The 16948-nt window shown below is 36.7% G+C and overlaps 1 protein-coding gene across 1 annotated transcript in view; it reads right to left on the reverse strand.

Moving 5' to 3' along the window:
• Positions 1 to 413: 413 nt before the first annotated feature.
• The window catches only part of LOC131675047 (DNA methyltransferase 1-associated protein 1), a 32357-nt gene continuing 15822 nt past the window's right edge, over positions 414 to 16948 (reverse strand). Inside the window, exon 5 of the mRNA XM_058953875.1 lies at positions 414 to 623. Within this exon, the coding sequence (XP_058809858.1) occupies positions 522 to 623 (102 nt within the window). The 3' untranslated portion in view covers positions 414 to 521. The remainder of the gene's footprint in view (positions 624 to 16948) is intronic.

Consider the following 16948-nt stretch of genomic DNA (forward strand, 5'->3'; position numbering starts at 1 on the left):
GATTCCAGTAAGTAAAATTTGTATAAAAGCTTCATGTTAGCGCAGAAAATGGAGGCAAAGGGATCCCTAGCGAAATTAACTCTATCGTATGGACCTTCCAAATATATATTTCAAAAAGTATCATTATATAAATTCTATTTTTCATCGCAATCTCTTAGTTGGAAATAGTTTTAAATTTCTAGATATGAACAAACTGACCCGTCCATAAGACTGTTTTAAATGAGATATATTGAAATTTAAATTAATAATTAAAATTTAGAATGATCCAACCTAAAGTCTTACACACTTGATCAGGAGAACACTTCAGACTTGATTATCATATTGTTATATTATATGCCGATATTATTATATATGTATCATATTGTGTGACAATAGACAACAAGTTGAAAACATCGAGATAGGTTATTTTACAATCGTATACTTTATTAATATAGGATTTTCGGCATACATTTAAGTCTGTCAAATGAACTATTTGTTTTCTTTATTAAGTAAATATAATTTATGATTTTTCTACACAAAAATTATAATATATGTAACACAATGGACGAATTTCTGGCGTCAATTTCATCGGTTTTAGCTTCTTGCTCAGACTTTGGCTGCAGAGATGGAGGTATGACTAGAGTCTGTTAAATAAATATATTTTAATTAGTTTAAATTTAATTTAATTCGTAAAAAAGTTTAATAAATCATAAAACTGTTGTTAATTAAAATGTACTCTGTATAGTGTGAGTTTTTCATACAGACACATCTAATATATATGTATATATATATATAAACACACACGCACACACATACGAATACACATGCACACGTACACACATAAACATACATATAAAGGTAGTGCGTATTTCTCAACTAGCTTGTAACGGATAATTTAATTATTTTTATTTGCAAATAATGGAGTTTATAATAGTGATTAACCAATCATTTTGTTCAAGTTCAAAGAAGTCTAAAGAGACACAAATATATGGTGCAAAATTTCAATGAATTTTTTCATGTAAAATACGAAAGAGCTAATAATTTTACTATAATACCTACCTAAAAATCGTTTAAAAAAAAGAACGAATTTTGTCAATAGCTTTTCGCTTATAACGCTTTTTATATATAGGTCTTATGATAGAACCAATAACATTATTAAAAAAATACATCTAAATAGTGCATTTTGATATTAGTGCAAGAAAGTAATTGAAGCCTTGTGTGGGCATTTGCCCTTAAGTGAAGCGATGATGAATAAACTACACGAGGATGAAGAAGCCTCACGACGGTGAAATCACTTCCTGGCACATGTATATAACTGTAGTTTCTGATACGACGTGTGCGAAGAGAAATTTGAAGCATACTTTGCTTCTAAAGCGTGCAAGTCCTCGCGCATGGAACGTTGAAAATTAATTTGGAAAATATTACTAAAAAATTCATTAAAGGGAGCGCAGAAGATTAAAAAAGTAAAAATAAAGTCTTCTTTATTGTCTTCTAAAATTGTTTCAATAAAGATCTTATCATAACGTTTCAAATTATTTGAAAGTGTTTGGCTTCCAGTTTTTTTTTTTTCATAAGCCTTAAAATATTAATTAGGAGTTTGGGGAATTCTTCTTAAGGGGTTTAAAATAAAAAAAATGACTTCTTTAACTATATTTTTAATAATAAATAATGTATTGAAGTAATATATATTATGACTATCAAATAAATTAAGTTTTGAACGATTTGTTGATTGAAAAAATTGTTATAAAAAAATATTCAAAATTCGCCTTCTGACGACTATTTTACAAAATCCTTTGAAAATTCGGTACTACATAACTTGGACTAGAGTCATCTGAAAAAAAACCAAATTTTTTCGTTTGTACATGAGTTTAGCATGTACTCGAACAAAGAATTTATAAAAAAATTGAAATTTAAATTTTTGATGACGTATCGTGTCAAAAATTTATTTTTCGACGCAAAAACCCAATAAATAATGTCATGTATAACAATTTGCAATGAACGAAAAAGAAAATCCTTCATTCAACTATAAGTCAACACTATTTAAAAGAAGTATGTAAAATTTGGATAAGATTGATGCATTAGTTTTTGAGTTATCGTGTACACCGATTTGAAAAGTATCACTTTAAGAAAAACACGTTTAAAGTTTAAAGTAAGAACACAAACGATTTTTTCAAACTTACATAGAATCATCGATACCAGACCCATAAAGCGATTGTACTTCTGCAACAGCTTTATCTAAAGCCTCTTTTTACTTACGCCTAAGTTGAATTGAATTTCACTTCAGAAGTTGCGTGAAACGAAAAATATGATTCACACGAGAGGGGGGGAGGCAGATCAAAAGAAATTTCTCTCCCTTCTAACATATAATTCGGATCGACTTCAAACTTTCAGAGAGTACTTTCAGAGAATACTTTAAGGTAAAACAATAAAAACAATCGATTTTTTCATCATAATAAATTTCTTAACCGTAGTACTTAAATTAATAAAAAAAATAGATTTACCACGCTGTCCTGAACGTTAGAATAAACAAAAATTATCGTAACAGAACTGATTTCTTGGTTTAAATCGATACTATTGCCTGAGCGGAGCACTTTTTCGAAAAATTATTAAATTGTTTTTGAGACAATTGAAAATATACCAAGTATTTTACGATAAAAAAGATTCATGAAGATGTCTTTATTAAAAGAGTTTTTAGAGAGCAATAAAGTACGGCTTCTATTTTAATTTGTATCTTCTCTAATCTTCCGACAAACCCCAGTTTTTCTAAAATTCGAAACGGTTGAATTGGGTTTCTAACAGTTCTTATTTATAAATAAATTGTATTTGTTTCAATATTTAGTAAGAAGAAATAGATCTAAGGATTGAGAACAGAGTGACAAGCAAGATAAGAAATAAAATTTATAATGTATGTATACGCATTGTCCTATTTTAACTTAGAATGATTTTTTTAAGTAGTTAGAGTTAACGAATAATGCTGCAAACAAAAGTTGCTCGGTTTCAAAGGGGACGTATTTTGGTGACCTTACCTTTGACTTTAAAAATGATATTCAAGATTATTTTAAATTCAACGTTCTTTTTCCAAATAGATATTCCTATTTTTCATATTTTCATATTCAACCGCCGAATTTTTATATTTCGATTCTACCTCAGAATCGGAAAGAGCGAAAAATTCTACGTTCAGATAAGGCAATATCTGTGGAGTCTAGATGACACCCTAAGGTCATATTAGAGATCTATTTTAGGTATTACAATAAACCTTAGAATTTACCGCTCATTCTAAATCATCATCAAGGTCAAAGGCATAGTCATTAAAACAAGTCTCTCTTAAACACGAGTAATTTTTATTTGAAACATTAATAGTTGAATCTTATTTTCATTGGGCCAATGGAATGAAAAAAATTGGCCTTCGTATAATTTTAGGACGTTACCCGGACCCATATGTTACCTCGCCTGAATGTAGACTTTCCCGCTCTTTCTAATTCCGAGAATAAAAATAAAAGTTCTTATTTGAAAAAACAAAGTTGACCTCGAAATAACCTTCAAGAACATCTTCAAGGTTAAAGACAAAGTCACCAAAATAAATCTCTTTTGAAGCCAAGCAACATTTATTTGCAACATTATTCGCTACCTACTTTTAAGAAATCTTTCGAAGTAAGTTAAAATGGGACATCCTATATATATATTCAATATCACACAATACAAATTGCATTGCATACGTACTACACACACATATACACACCAAACACAAATTTTAATAATATGTATAAATTTTGACAAAAATATTATAAATATATTTAAATTTGTAATGCCGTAATAGTTAAATTAATTTTTTAACATATGTTTATACACACACTCGCACGCTCATTATATATGTACACACTCAATTAAATCATTCAATTTAATCTTCAACAAACATAAAATTTCATGAATATCTGAAATGTTTGAAATGATATCACATAATTTCAAAGTTATTATTATTGAAATGTATGACTATGCATGGGGATTAATATTTATAATATACTATATTATTCTTACTAAGCTGTTCAACTAATATAGAGCTAAAGTTAACAAAATTAAATAATAATATCAATGATAATATATTTATTTTTTCGAAAATTTTCTCCACGTATTAATACAATAATCTTTATTGAAAACTTAGAAATTCATAGTTTTACTACGATAGTGCCGTTAAGTGCGTCACGCACCCATTTCTCAGTTGCACTACTATTCAGTTTCTCACGTCCTCGAATTCTATCACAACTATTTATAAGCGAAATTACAAATTCTAAAATATACAACATATATCAGACATTCTATGCTTCTTGATAACATGCATCGATATTAATTGCTAAATAAAAATCTAATTTAAATTATATTTGTAGATTCAGTTGTAATTTCAAATTTAATAACGTATCAAATTTTTAGGTATTTATACCTATAGGTAATGGAAAGGGTCCTAAGTTTCTTTTTTTTTTTGTTTTCCAAATAAATCGAACCGTCAACTCTGTCTGTCAATTTTATTTTCTTTATTTTTTAACATATGTTTACGATTCAAAACTTCTTGTGCGGTATCCCTATATCAATAAATGTATTTTGTTGACAAAAATACTATAAGTCAGCTTCAACTCATTTGGTGCTTTTTACAAATTAAATTTCCAAATTATTATTTTCAGTAATCAACGTTATTTTAAACTTTCATCTATTCATCCGCGTCACATTTTTCACTTAATGTTTATATTTATAAATTCAATTCCAAAACAATTTTTCAAAAAATTACTGCATCATATTAGCCGAAATCAGTATATCACGTAAAACATCCATTTATGATTTTCTTTATTATTAATTATGTTTATTTGAAATTGAACTTGATAACGTAAATATTCTACAAAATTTATATGTCCTGAAAATACATGTTATTTAAGCGCATCAAGATTATTTTACTATATTATTTTACGGTTAGACCGTTGAATGAATATGGATTTTATCTTAAGCTGATGCTTGCGAATTCTCCCTTATTTGTTATTCACTCAATCAATTAACAATAAACCAATGTAGAATAATAATCTACATAACCATAGTTCAGCTAATCTGATCACGAATAAACTGGCTTCACTTTCAGACCTCTCTTTTTTTTTAATTTTATAATTTTTTAATTTTAATTTTAATTTTTACTAATAATCATTATTAATAATCATACTAATAATCACGCGCTCTACACTTGTCAATTTATAGCAAGTATATAAATAATTTCTGTTTCTCTCGCCATATCATTACGTCATATTAGCAAGGCAATCACATACTATAACTTCGATCTTCAACACCAATCATAATAATCAATATACGTTTCACTTCTCATAATTTTCTTTTTTAATAAGGATTTTATGTAATCTACCGTATAATTTGGACGCTTCTATAAGTATTGCTTTTATTTATATTTTTTGTTTTTATTTTTACCTTTAATTGTTCGACTGTAATTGTAATTACAGTAGTTCTTTCTATTCAATTTTTTTTGCATGCAATGCTTATACTGTACATTGGTTAAATACTACCTTGATTCATTTATTTGTGAAGAAATACTCCCCAACGAAAAATATCTATTCAATAGGTGCTAAATGCTCTAAGGTATGTTAGAGATTTGTTAAATTAAATTACATAAAACATTCAATGTTTTTGTTATTTTTAAGTATGTTAATAAAATTACTATACAGTGCTTCCGTCAAATCATGTACTTATTTTTTTATTTATTTTTACAGAAGAGATCTCCCTTAAGATACTTAATAAATATAGATATTATATATTTTATATTACATATTAAAAATACAATTTAAAAATGAGCTATTAATCACTAACAATTTAATAAAATATGATTATCTTTTGAACATTTAAACATTTTTAATCATTTTTTTAATCGAAAGAGTTTGTCAGCTTTCAGTTCATATTATAAAAACTATACATTGTTTTACAAGCCATTTTAATCAGGAAATAATTTTATTATTTGTGAGATTTAATGAATATATAGCAAATAACTGTGGTAAACGACTGTATTAGACTGAATGGTTGCGATTGTTTTTTATACGTAATTTAGTGAGTTGCCGGCTGAATCAGTCACACTAGTTATTGAACTAATGGTTCAGCAATAGACAAATGGATGAATATTCATTAATAACATTTATGGTTTGATATTGTTAATATTGCTACGCACAGTGCTTAGGCGGGGTATATATGTACATGTTCACTGAGCTGCCATTCGGCAATTTAATTTTGTTCTCATTTTTTATAAAGTTCATTGTACCATGATGCAGTTACATTTAGCATATATTTACATTATATATAATAATATCATTTTTGAGTGAGTTTATGATATTTAATTTTAAAATACATACAAATTTGGAAAATTGACAAATTACTTTTGAAATTTAATATTGAGCTAAAATTTATTTATCTTTGAAACTCTTTGAAATGATGTACACAAAAACCTTATTAAGATATAAAACATGAATATTATAATGAATAAAATAAAAGTCATTGATTACCAAAGAAAGTCTACAGTTACGTTAAAAATAAGTATATGTATTTAGATAGACTATAAATGAAAAATATATTTGTTCTTAAAATATGTGCGATAGAAATGTATTAAATACTATTATGGTTAATGTGGTTAATAATATTTTATTACAGAATCGAATTAAAATTTTCACGTAAATAATATTTTGCATGAAATTTCAAATTCCGTAAAAGTAAATGGTGGTTGTCGATCTAAATAAAGACAAATAAATTGTCAAAGTTGAATAGCTATATATAGGTAACACCGGAGGGTAGGATTGCGTTTTAACATTTCCTTTAATTATTTTTCCCTTTATCAAAAAAATTAAGAATGCTATGTTGAGGCATTTTATTCATGATCTGATTGGCCGAATGTTATCACATATGCGAGAGGGGACAGCCACCGTGCGCCTTGGGCTGGTCTCTGCTAATTTTTTCTGGGTTCTTTCTCGATAAAGAAAGCCGGCGCTGACTTTCACAGGCTGAAGTTCGCTCTGGTTGGGGAGGTTGATACAAATAATCGGACACTTTAATTCACTTATACTATATATGGCGATCTCATTTATTAACGCCTTTTCACAAATATCGCTACAAGATTTACTTCACCGCGGTGAGCACGCTCGCTCAACCTTTCCGCGACCAGAGTTCGCGGGATCACGCGGGCGAGATCGCTCAGCGTGCGCGATAAATTTTCAAAATACGCTAATGTCCGTAACCGAGCGAGAGCTGGCGCGAGAGAGATTAACTGGCTTTGGACCCCCCGGATGCCGACGGTCCGTTGACAGAGAGGCGACGCCGGAGAAAGCGTAGTCCCGCAGGAAACGGTGCCCTGGTGACGATTGAAGCTGCTGCAGGAAAGGTCGCAGCACAGCCTTTGCCTCGTAGACGGCGAATGGTCGCTGCGTGTACTGGCTCTACTTCGAACAACTGGCTTCCCGGCAAACCTTTTTTTTTTTTTTTTTTTTTTATTTCCAAAGTAAATTTACAATCTGTCCATGAACAATAAGTAAATGGAATTATTAAATCTACAACAATTACAATTTTACTTGCATGATTAATTACATGAGGGTACTTCTCCAGTGATCGGTACCAGTACATTAATAAATTAATATATTAATTAAAACAAACTAACCCCATTTTTGTGTAAATGGTGTTTTATATTTTTTGAACCTTGAAGTTGTTGGTGTTGAAACGATTAGTTCCTTGACTAGTTGATTTGGATGCTCTGTAATCCAGGTGATATATCTGCTGGAGGCTGCTTCTATTTCTTCTTTTACTGTCATTATGTTGATATCTTTTCGTATATATTCATTTGTTACAAACCATGGTGCGTTTATGATATTTCTTAGTGTTTTGTTCTGGAATCTTTCAATGATATCAATGTTGGATTTTGTGGCTGTACCCCAGAGTTGTATGCCATATATCCAAACTAGTTTAATTATGGATTTGTAAATCAGTAATTTGTTTTTAATTGAAAGCTTAGAATACCTCCCTAGCAGCCAATAATATTTTCTTGTCTGTAGATTTAGTTGTTTCCGTTTAGTCCAGATATGATCTCTCCACGTTAATCGTCGATCCAGGTGCATTCCGAGATATTTTGCTTTGTCTCCTTGTGGAATTGTTTTATTATCTATGTTTACCGGTGGGCATGAGCTTCTTTTTTGGGTATAAGTAACCACTATTGATTTCGTTTCGTTGATCATTATCCTCCATTTATTAAACCAGTTAAGTGCTGTATCCAGGTATTGCTGTAGTTTCATTGGCATGTGATATTAAGATTGCTGTATCATCGGCATACGTGGCGATGATGACATTTTCCATTTTAGGGAGATCATGGATGTATAGTATATTAAGTACAATATAGGGCCAAGAACGCTTCCTTGCGGGACGCTGGCTTTTATTATGCGTAGATCTGATGTTTCATTATTTATTCTTACTTTGAACGTTCTGGAGCTTAAGTAAGATTCTAGTAACAAGTAGAGTTGTTCTGGTAAAATTTTTTTAAGTTTGTATAAAAGTCCTTGGTGCCAGACTTTGTCAAAAGCTTGGGCTACATCAAGAAATACAGCATTACAATATTCGTTTTTTTCGAAGGTGTTTCTTATTATAGTGGTTACTCTATTTATTTGTTCTATTGTGGCATGATTATTACGGCAACCGAATTGGTGGTCAGGTATTATTTTTTGATCTAATAATATTTTATGGAACATTTTAGCTATTATTTTTTCGCAGATTTTAGAAAGTATAGGCAACAGACTAATTGGCCTGTAAGATGTAACATTTTGCAGCGGTTTTCCCGGTTTTGGTATGAGTATTATTGTTGCTGTTTTCCAAATCGTAGGAAAATAGTTTAAACGAAATATTGAGTTTAACACGATAGTTATGTATCTTATTGCTTTGGTAGGATGTCTTTCAGTAGTTTTGCATTAATATTATCATGTCCAGGGCTTTTCTTGTTTTTTAACTGATGAATTATATGACTTATTTCTTTTGCTTTTATATTGTTAAACGTATGGTAATTGTTATTATTTTTTTGCATGCTAATTAGTAAATTTAGTTCTTCCTCTTTCGTTATTTTACGTTGAGGTGGGCTGAATACATTTTGTAAATGTGTGGCGAAAGTATTAGCTTTATCGATATTTGTTTTTGCCCACGTCTTATCGTTTTTTAAGATGGGAGGTAAAAATTTTTGCGGTTGATTAATTTTTTAGGTTGCTTTCCAAAGTGAGTAGTCAGAAGCCTCCGTTGTAGTTAGGTTCATTAAATAGTTATTTATATTTTCATTTTTTTCATCGTAAAGTATTTTTTTAAGTTCTTTAATTGATCTGTTGTATTTTGTTTTGTCAGTTTTTAGTCTAGTCTGCTGCCATATTTTTCTTAACATTCTTTTTTTTTTTAATTTTGTCGGTAACTGTTTTAGAGTTTGTTGTAATTGTTATTTTATTTATCGAAAATTCCGGAGTTGCACATTTAACGGCATTATAAATATTGTTATTAAGGTTTTTAATCGCTATATCAATATCTTGTTTTGTTTTTAATGGTATATTACAAGAAAGTTTTTCATTTAATATTCTTTTATAAGAATCCCAATATGTTTTTTTGTTGTAAAGAGGCAAGTTTTTCGAGTTTAATTTAATTTCTGATACAAATTCGATAATGATCGGGGAATGGTCTGATGTTAAGTCGAGGCATGATTTAGCTTGTAAATGTTTAGTATTTAAGCCTTTTACTATTGCGAAATCTATTAAGTCTGGTAGTTTATTTATGTCTGATGGCCAGTAGGTAGGTTCACCTGTTGAGATCGGTGTTAAGTTTTCTGTTTTCATTACTGTGTATAAAGTTGCACCTTTAGGATTTGGAGTTATTAACCTTGATCCCCACCATGGGTGTTTGGCATTATAATCACCTCCAGCGAGAAAGCGATTTCCTAGGCTGTTGAAGTATTTTTTGTACTATTCCTTGGTTATTGCGTGTCTTCGCGGGTAGTACAGTGCTGATATTATTATTTGACCATTATTGTCCGTAATCGCGACGTTAGTTGCTTGCAGGTAATCGTGTTTAGATGCTTGAATTTCGTAATGATTGATTTTGTTTTTGATTATTATAGCTGTTCCTCCGTGAGCTTTGCCACTAGGATGATTTGTAGTATATACAGTGTATTGTGGAATTTTATTGTGGAATGTGTAAAAATTAGTCTTTTTATCTTCTAACTCTGAAACCGTTTGTGCAAAAAGATCTGGGTTGTTTAATTGTATTTTTATTTCATTATTATTTAATACTTTAAGCGTGTATTCTTCTTCCTTTGTAATCCAATCGAGTAGGGTTTTTAACGAGTTAATATTTAGGACTCCACTAACGAAAATAGGTGGGGGTTTTGCGAGTTTCTTCGTTACTGTTGGTGAAGGTGATGTTTCAGTGTTACCTGTATTTTCGTTTTCTGTTGCTGTTAGTGCCTCGAATTTGTTGCTTGTTTTTACTTCGTTAATGTTGTTTCCAAGCCAGTAGTCTTGGATGAGTGTTTGCCTTTTTTTAATTTGCTTAGTGTCTTCTGGGCTGCCCCGTGGTCTCTTACTTTCTACCTTTTTCCAAACTGTTATAGCGTTCTACACTTCCGGTATTTTTTATAGGTGTAATTTGCACCTGTTGTCCTGGCGTAACCATATTGGCTCGACTGGGGTAGTTAATTATACTATGAATTACACTATTTCTCTGTACCTTATAACTAGAATCAATATAATCGTTGCTTAGTTCAGAAGAGCATTCAAATCGTACGTCCGAACTGCTCGAGCGCTACGATGTTACTCCTGGCAAACGTGGCAGTCGCACCGAGGGCAGTCGCTTCTTTCCGGCCGAAATCTCGTTTCGTCCAGTCTTCTCCTAGGCGGCCCTAATTACTCGAGAGCTCGCGCCTAACTGCCCTTCCTCTTTCTTAATTTCTCTGCCTCGCGCCGCCGCGCTCCTACTTCTCTCGCCGTCAAAAATCGCTCTCTCTCTCTCTCTCTCTCTCTCTCGCTCTTCTCGCTCACACTCGCACTCACGGCGACACCTCGCCGATCGTCGCGCGCTCCTCTCTCCATATCCTGCAACGACACAAGTATGTAGCCGATATATAGCGTACACTTGGTCGCTGCGTTCATGCGAGGAGAGTGCCGCACACAGAGCTAGCGAACATCGCTATAACCCTGTCACAGCCCCCCGCTAAGCCGCGGAAGCCGCAGGCACCCGTGGGTTACCCAACGCAACCCTCCTCGCTTGAACACAGGACCAGCGAGAAAACGACTTAAAACTATAGTACAAAATCAAAATCATAAAACTTCAATAATTCAGCTCGCCAAAACCATCAAAATCAATAAAAAATAAAAATAAACAACCATAAATAAACATACCATACACAAAACAAAATAAAAAATAAAATAAAATAAAGCAACATAAAACCCTTTAAAGTGAACATCTAACATCCAGTTCGCTGACCAGATAATCACGGTTCTATCTTCTCTTAATTCATCCGTAAAAATAAAATAAACAATACGAACATCACACTCACACAAACATCACACAACAGACAAATCACCCTCGGCTATTACCTTTCCTCGTATTTCGAGGAAGCACATATCTTTTGAGCTCAGATACATGAGCCATTGGTACTTGCTTGTTGTTATTCGTGGTCAACATATAAGTTCCCGGAGAAATTACCCGCAAAATCTTATACGGACCGGTATATCGCGGATCCAGTTTTGCGTTTTTCCCCGCACTCGCGCTTGACAGAGTGTGTGCTCGCCTCAAGACTAGATCGCCGACTGAAAACTCTCCGTCTCGTCGTTTTTTATCGTAGTGTTTCTTCTGTCGGTTTTGCGCTTCTTCAATATGTTTAATCACAAGATCGCGTAACGCATCGAGTCTCACCATACGCTCGCTCCAATCCTCGATTGTCGAGCGGGTGATCGGCGTTCGCGTTTCAACCTCACGACGCAGACTTTTAGCCAAAATTTAAGAACGCCGGCGAGACTTTTGTGCTCGCCTGTATCGTCGTATTCAGCGCCTACCTGAATTCATGCAAATACTTATCCCAATTCCTGTGATCCTGATCGACGAACATCGCCACCATCAGCTTCAGCGTCTTAATCGCTCGCTCGGCGAAATTCGCCTGCTGATGGTACGGTGGACAAAGTACGTGCTCAATATTGTACTCGTCTAGCGTCGCTCGAAACTCATTCCCACAGAAATTCTTACCATTATCCGTGACAATATACCCCGGTATCTCCCATAGATACAAAATAAGCTCTTCAAGAGCTTGCGCAAGAGCTTTCCCCGTAGCTGACACAAGAGGTTTAACCTCCACGTATTTCGTGAACAAGTCCTGAAACACGACCAAGTATCTGAACCTATTCTTACTTCTCGAAAGTTCAATCACGTCTGCCGCTATTACCAACCACGATTGCTCAACTACCCGCTTGCTCATGAAGCCCATCGGAAATTGTTGTTCTATTTTATATCGTTGGCATTTTTCGCACGATTGCACGAATTCCGTGATGTTATAATACATTCCGGGCCATAAATACTCTCTCGTGACTCTATCGTAGGTCTTATCCCTTCCGAAATGTCCTGCCGACGGCTCGCAGTGTGCGTCTCGCATCACTCGAGCTCGGTGTTCTAACGGTACCACCAAGCGCCAACACTGCTCACGGTTTGTAACCGGATCGAGTAATCTATCAGACGAGAATCTATACAGCATTCCGTTCTCCACTCGCCAATTCCGAAATTTATCCGGTCTCGCAAGTACGTCCTTCATGCGCTGCAAGTATTCAGGATCCTTGATCGTCGCGAAAGCTGCTACTTCTTCGCCATCCTCATACGCGCGCGATAACGCGTCCGGCATATGATGCAGGCGACCTTTCCTGTACACGATTTCAAAATCGTACTGTTGGTGTTCTAGAACCCACCGCGCCAACCGACCCGTAGGTTCTTTCTTATTGCGTAGCCAAGTAAGTGCCGTATGATCCGTGACTACCACGAAATGCACTCCCTCAATGTAAGGGCGGAACTTTTTAATCCCCATTATCACAGCCGCGCATTCCAACTCCGACACAGTATAATTGCGCTCGTGCACATTCAACATTCTACTCGCGTAGCATATAGGATGTTCAAACCCATCCTCGTCCTTCTGAATTAGACACGCACCTAACGCATACGACGATGCATCGCAATGAATAAAGAAAGTCTTCGCAAAATCGGGTCTCGCCGAAACCGGCGCCTCCATCAGCGCTTTCTTTAGCTTTTCGAAAGCTTCGGCTTGTTCCTGCCTCCAGCGCCAATGTTCGCTCTTGCGCGTAAGCTTCGTGAGCGGTACTTTCATCTCGCTCTCATGCTCAATAAATCGCGCGTACCATACGCACATACCGAGGAAACGTCGCAACTGGTTAACGTTTCGGGGTCGCGGGCAGTCAATCACCAGCTTAATCCGGTCTAGGTCAAGTCGTAACCCTTGACTATCCAATCGGTATCCCAAGAACGTCACCTCGGAGCACCCGAATTCACATTTCGTCACGTTTACTTCGAGTCCCGCATTTACCAGCTTCTGTAGAGCTCGCTCAAGCCAAGCCAAATGCTCATCGAAAGTTTCGGTTACTACAATTACGTCGTCTAAATATTTGAAAACATATGGCTCAAATTCCGGTCCGAAAAGCGTATCCATCAGCCGCATGAACGTCGCCGGAGCATTTACTAATCCGAAGATCATATAATTACATTCGAATAACCCTAATCCCGGGACCGCGAATGCCGTACATCTCTTGCTCTCCTCGCTTAGCGGTACTTGCCAGTACGCGTTCTTCAAGTCGATTTTAGAAATATAACGCGCTCCACGCAGTCGATCGAGAACTGAGTCAATGCTCGGCATCGGATATGCATCTGTTTTCGTCGCTTTATTCACCGACCTTAAATCTATACACATTCGATTCGTGCCATCTTGTTTCCTGACTATAACCGACGCGCTACTCCAATCGCTTGTCGATTTTCTGATTAGCCCCGATTCCAGCCATTTCCTTGTCTCGCTTCGCATAAACTCCAACACCTGTGGCGAATATCGCCTTAAGGGAGTTTTTACTGGTCGTGTACCCTGCACGTCGATCTCATGTTTAATTAAATGCGTACGCGCAGGCGACTTTTCGGGTACTACCCGCCGCACCAGACGTTCCACTAACTCGCGCTGCGAGAACCGCAACTCGGAGAGCCCCGCGACCTCGGCTCTAACGCGAACACGCGCGATCCCAGGATCACTCGCGAACTCTACTCTTTCGCGCTTCAGCTCCGCGAACCAGTGCCACGGGCCATCCTCTATATGCCATCTCCCATTCACATGCTCCGTGCCAATACCGAACTCCTGAATGAAATCCATCCCGATTATCATGTCGTATTGCACTGGCACATCCACGACTCGCGCTACGATTATTCGTGACACCCCGTCGATCTCAACCCTGAGTCGAAGTTTTCCCACGATCCCGGTTCTCACTCCCGAAATCCCGAACAACGCGAAGTCGCACGGCTCAATCTTGTCTGCAAAGTTGCCGCGTATCCGCGGGCCCACGATAGTCACCATCGCTCCTGAATCGTACAGCGCACTGTATGGCTTCCCCGCGATATGGACTACCAGCAACTCGCGATTTTCCACCGCGTCCACTTTTGGTTCGCCCACGCAAACACGAGCACAAAGGCGCGAGAAACCCGTAGCGGTCCCCAATGACTCGTCTCGCTTCTCGCTTCCCCAACTATCCGCCCAATCTTTGCGTGTCGATTCGCATCCTGCGCCATCCGACGCTACCAAACCCGATGCGATCGGTGTCGCCCTAACTGCTACCTCTCCGCTCAGCACCATAAACTCCCAGAACGAGGTGACGGATCGCGACGACGTCTCGTCTACACCGTCAAAGTCGTCAGTTTTTGAATTTCCAGCCTGCTGAGGCGATCCCGCAGCCCGAGTCTGTTCCGGAACCGGCCGCGCACGCGCCGCATCCCCCTCTGAACTTCTCGAAGACCGCGCGGTCTCTGCAGTTTCCATCGAGTTCCTGTCCGACTGATCCACCCCGCGCGTTCTCGTCGATTCACCTCTCGACCCAGCCCGAGCGTCGGACTCCCTTAGCCATTTCCTCCATTTCGCACTAATTCACGTGAATCTAGCATTTCCCCTGCCTCCAACGCTCGCTTTCCTCGCTCGCGCTCAGGACCTGCTTCACGCATTCTTAGCCATCGTTCGTTGAATTCGATCCAGTCGAACTCTTTCCTCGAACTCTCGTTGATTCTACCTTTCGCGCCCTCGCGTTGCATAGAGGCCTCTGTTTTCGCGTTATTCGCGCCCAATCTAGCTTCATTTAGCTCAACCTGCTGTTGAAACTCTGCTAACTTGCTATAGAACAGCCTCATGAACGCGACTTTTGCCCCGTTGGGTTCCTTGTTACGCACAATTACGCGGAATCCGTCGGGCAACTGGATCCCGCTTTTAAGTTTTCCAGAGCTTTGAGCCACACCTGACATTGCGGACATGTTTCAAACGTTTTATTTTCCTTACCGCAGCCTTGGCACGTTAACCCCGTTCCACTACCTTGTGAACACCGGTTCGCGTAATGTCCTAGCTGTTGGCATTTGTAGCAGCGCACTGGGTTCTTTCCCCGATTACGACTCGCACTTTGGTTAGAAACTCCTGTGCCACTCGCGCCTCCAGCCCCTAACGGCTCCGAACTTGTTCGCGTCGACTTCAAATTCTCTGGGCTTGGGCACTCGGCCTTCCGATATCCCAGCCCCCCGCATTTGTGGCATACGCCCTGAAAGGTCACGCGCCCTGCTGCGAGGAACGCAGCAGGGCTCGCATTTCCCCTGGGCGGGCCCCTCTGCGATTGAACTAGCTGCGATAACATGGCTACCATATCTCTCGGCAACTCTTTTGACGAATCCACATCCTCTTGTTGAGCTACGCCTTCACTATCCGGATTGCGACTTCTGTCTATGGATTTTATTGCCGACTTATTTTTATTTTCTTGGCGGTCCTTTCTGTTCTCATTCCCGACCGCATAGACCCGTTCGCCCATCGCAAAGTTCGCATAACTATTAGTCTTCGTGATTCTCTTTAACGAATCTCCGCGGTAAGCAACTTCTGGCATCAACGACTCCTGCGGCGCTGGCGGCGGGCGGTAGCGGTTCTCGATGTCTCGTCTGCCTTCAAATCTCTCCCCGTAAACGCGAAGGTCTTTTAGCGTTTGAACCTTTTTCGCCCTGATATAATTGCGAAGTTTCGGGTATAAATTACACAGGCCGACAAAATTTAAAAAATGGAAAAACCCAGAAACCACACAGTACGTTCCAAAAGGTTTTAGATGCGCTGAAACCGAATCTGACCTCAGAATTGCTCCATCACCCTAGGTTTTCGAGAAATCCTAACCTAAAAGTTCAAAAAACACGATTTTTCACTATATGGGTAATTCTTGGCTATTTCGATTGACTTGTAACCCTTAGGTTACGGATTTTTTTTTAATTTGGCACAATTGTTGTACACATAAAACTGAGATTTTTCCCAAATTTTGGAGACGATACATTAATTATATCAAAAGTTATTAACAATTAAAGAAAAATGATACAAAATTTTCAAACGGCTATATTTTAAAAATTAATAAAGATATCGAAGTCGGATTTTTTTCAAAATACTTATAATGCCTTAAAATTTCGAAATAATTACAACAATAAACAATAAAAATTTTTTGTCGAAAGTTATTAACTTTTTATTTAAACAATTGCTAATATCTCAAAAAGTATATTTTTTTTTAAAAATTCTTGCTCCTACGTATTCCTGAGGATTTTTGCTATCGAAATCAATCATAAAATTCAAGGGCCCGACATATCGGAAAGCGTAGCCCTAATCAAAATAAGATGCCTCGGTGTA

Source organism: Phymastichus coffea, unplaced genomic scaffold (genome assembly GCF_024137745.1).
Source record: "Phymastichus coffea isolate CEN01 unplaced genomic scaffold, Cenicafe_Pcof_1.1 PCOF00001, whole genome shotgun sequence".
In the NCBI taxonomy this organism is placed as follows: domain Eukaryota; kingdom Metazoa; phylum Arthropoda; class Insecta; order Hymenoptera; family Eulophidae; genus Phymastichus; species Phymastichus coffea.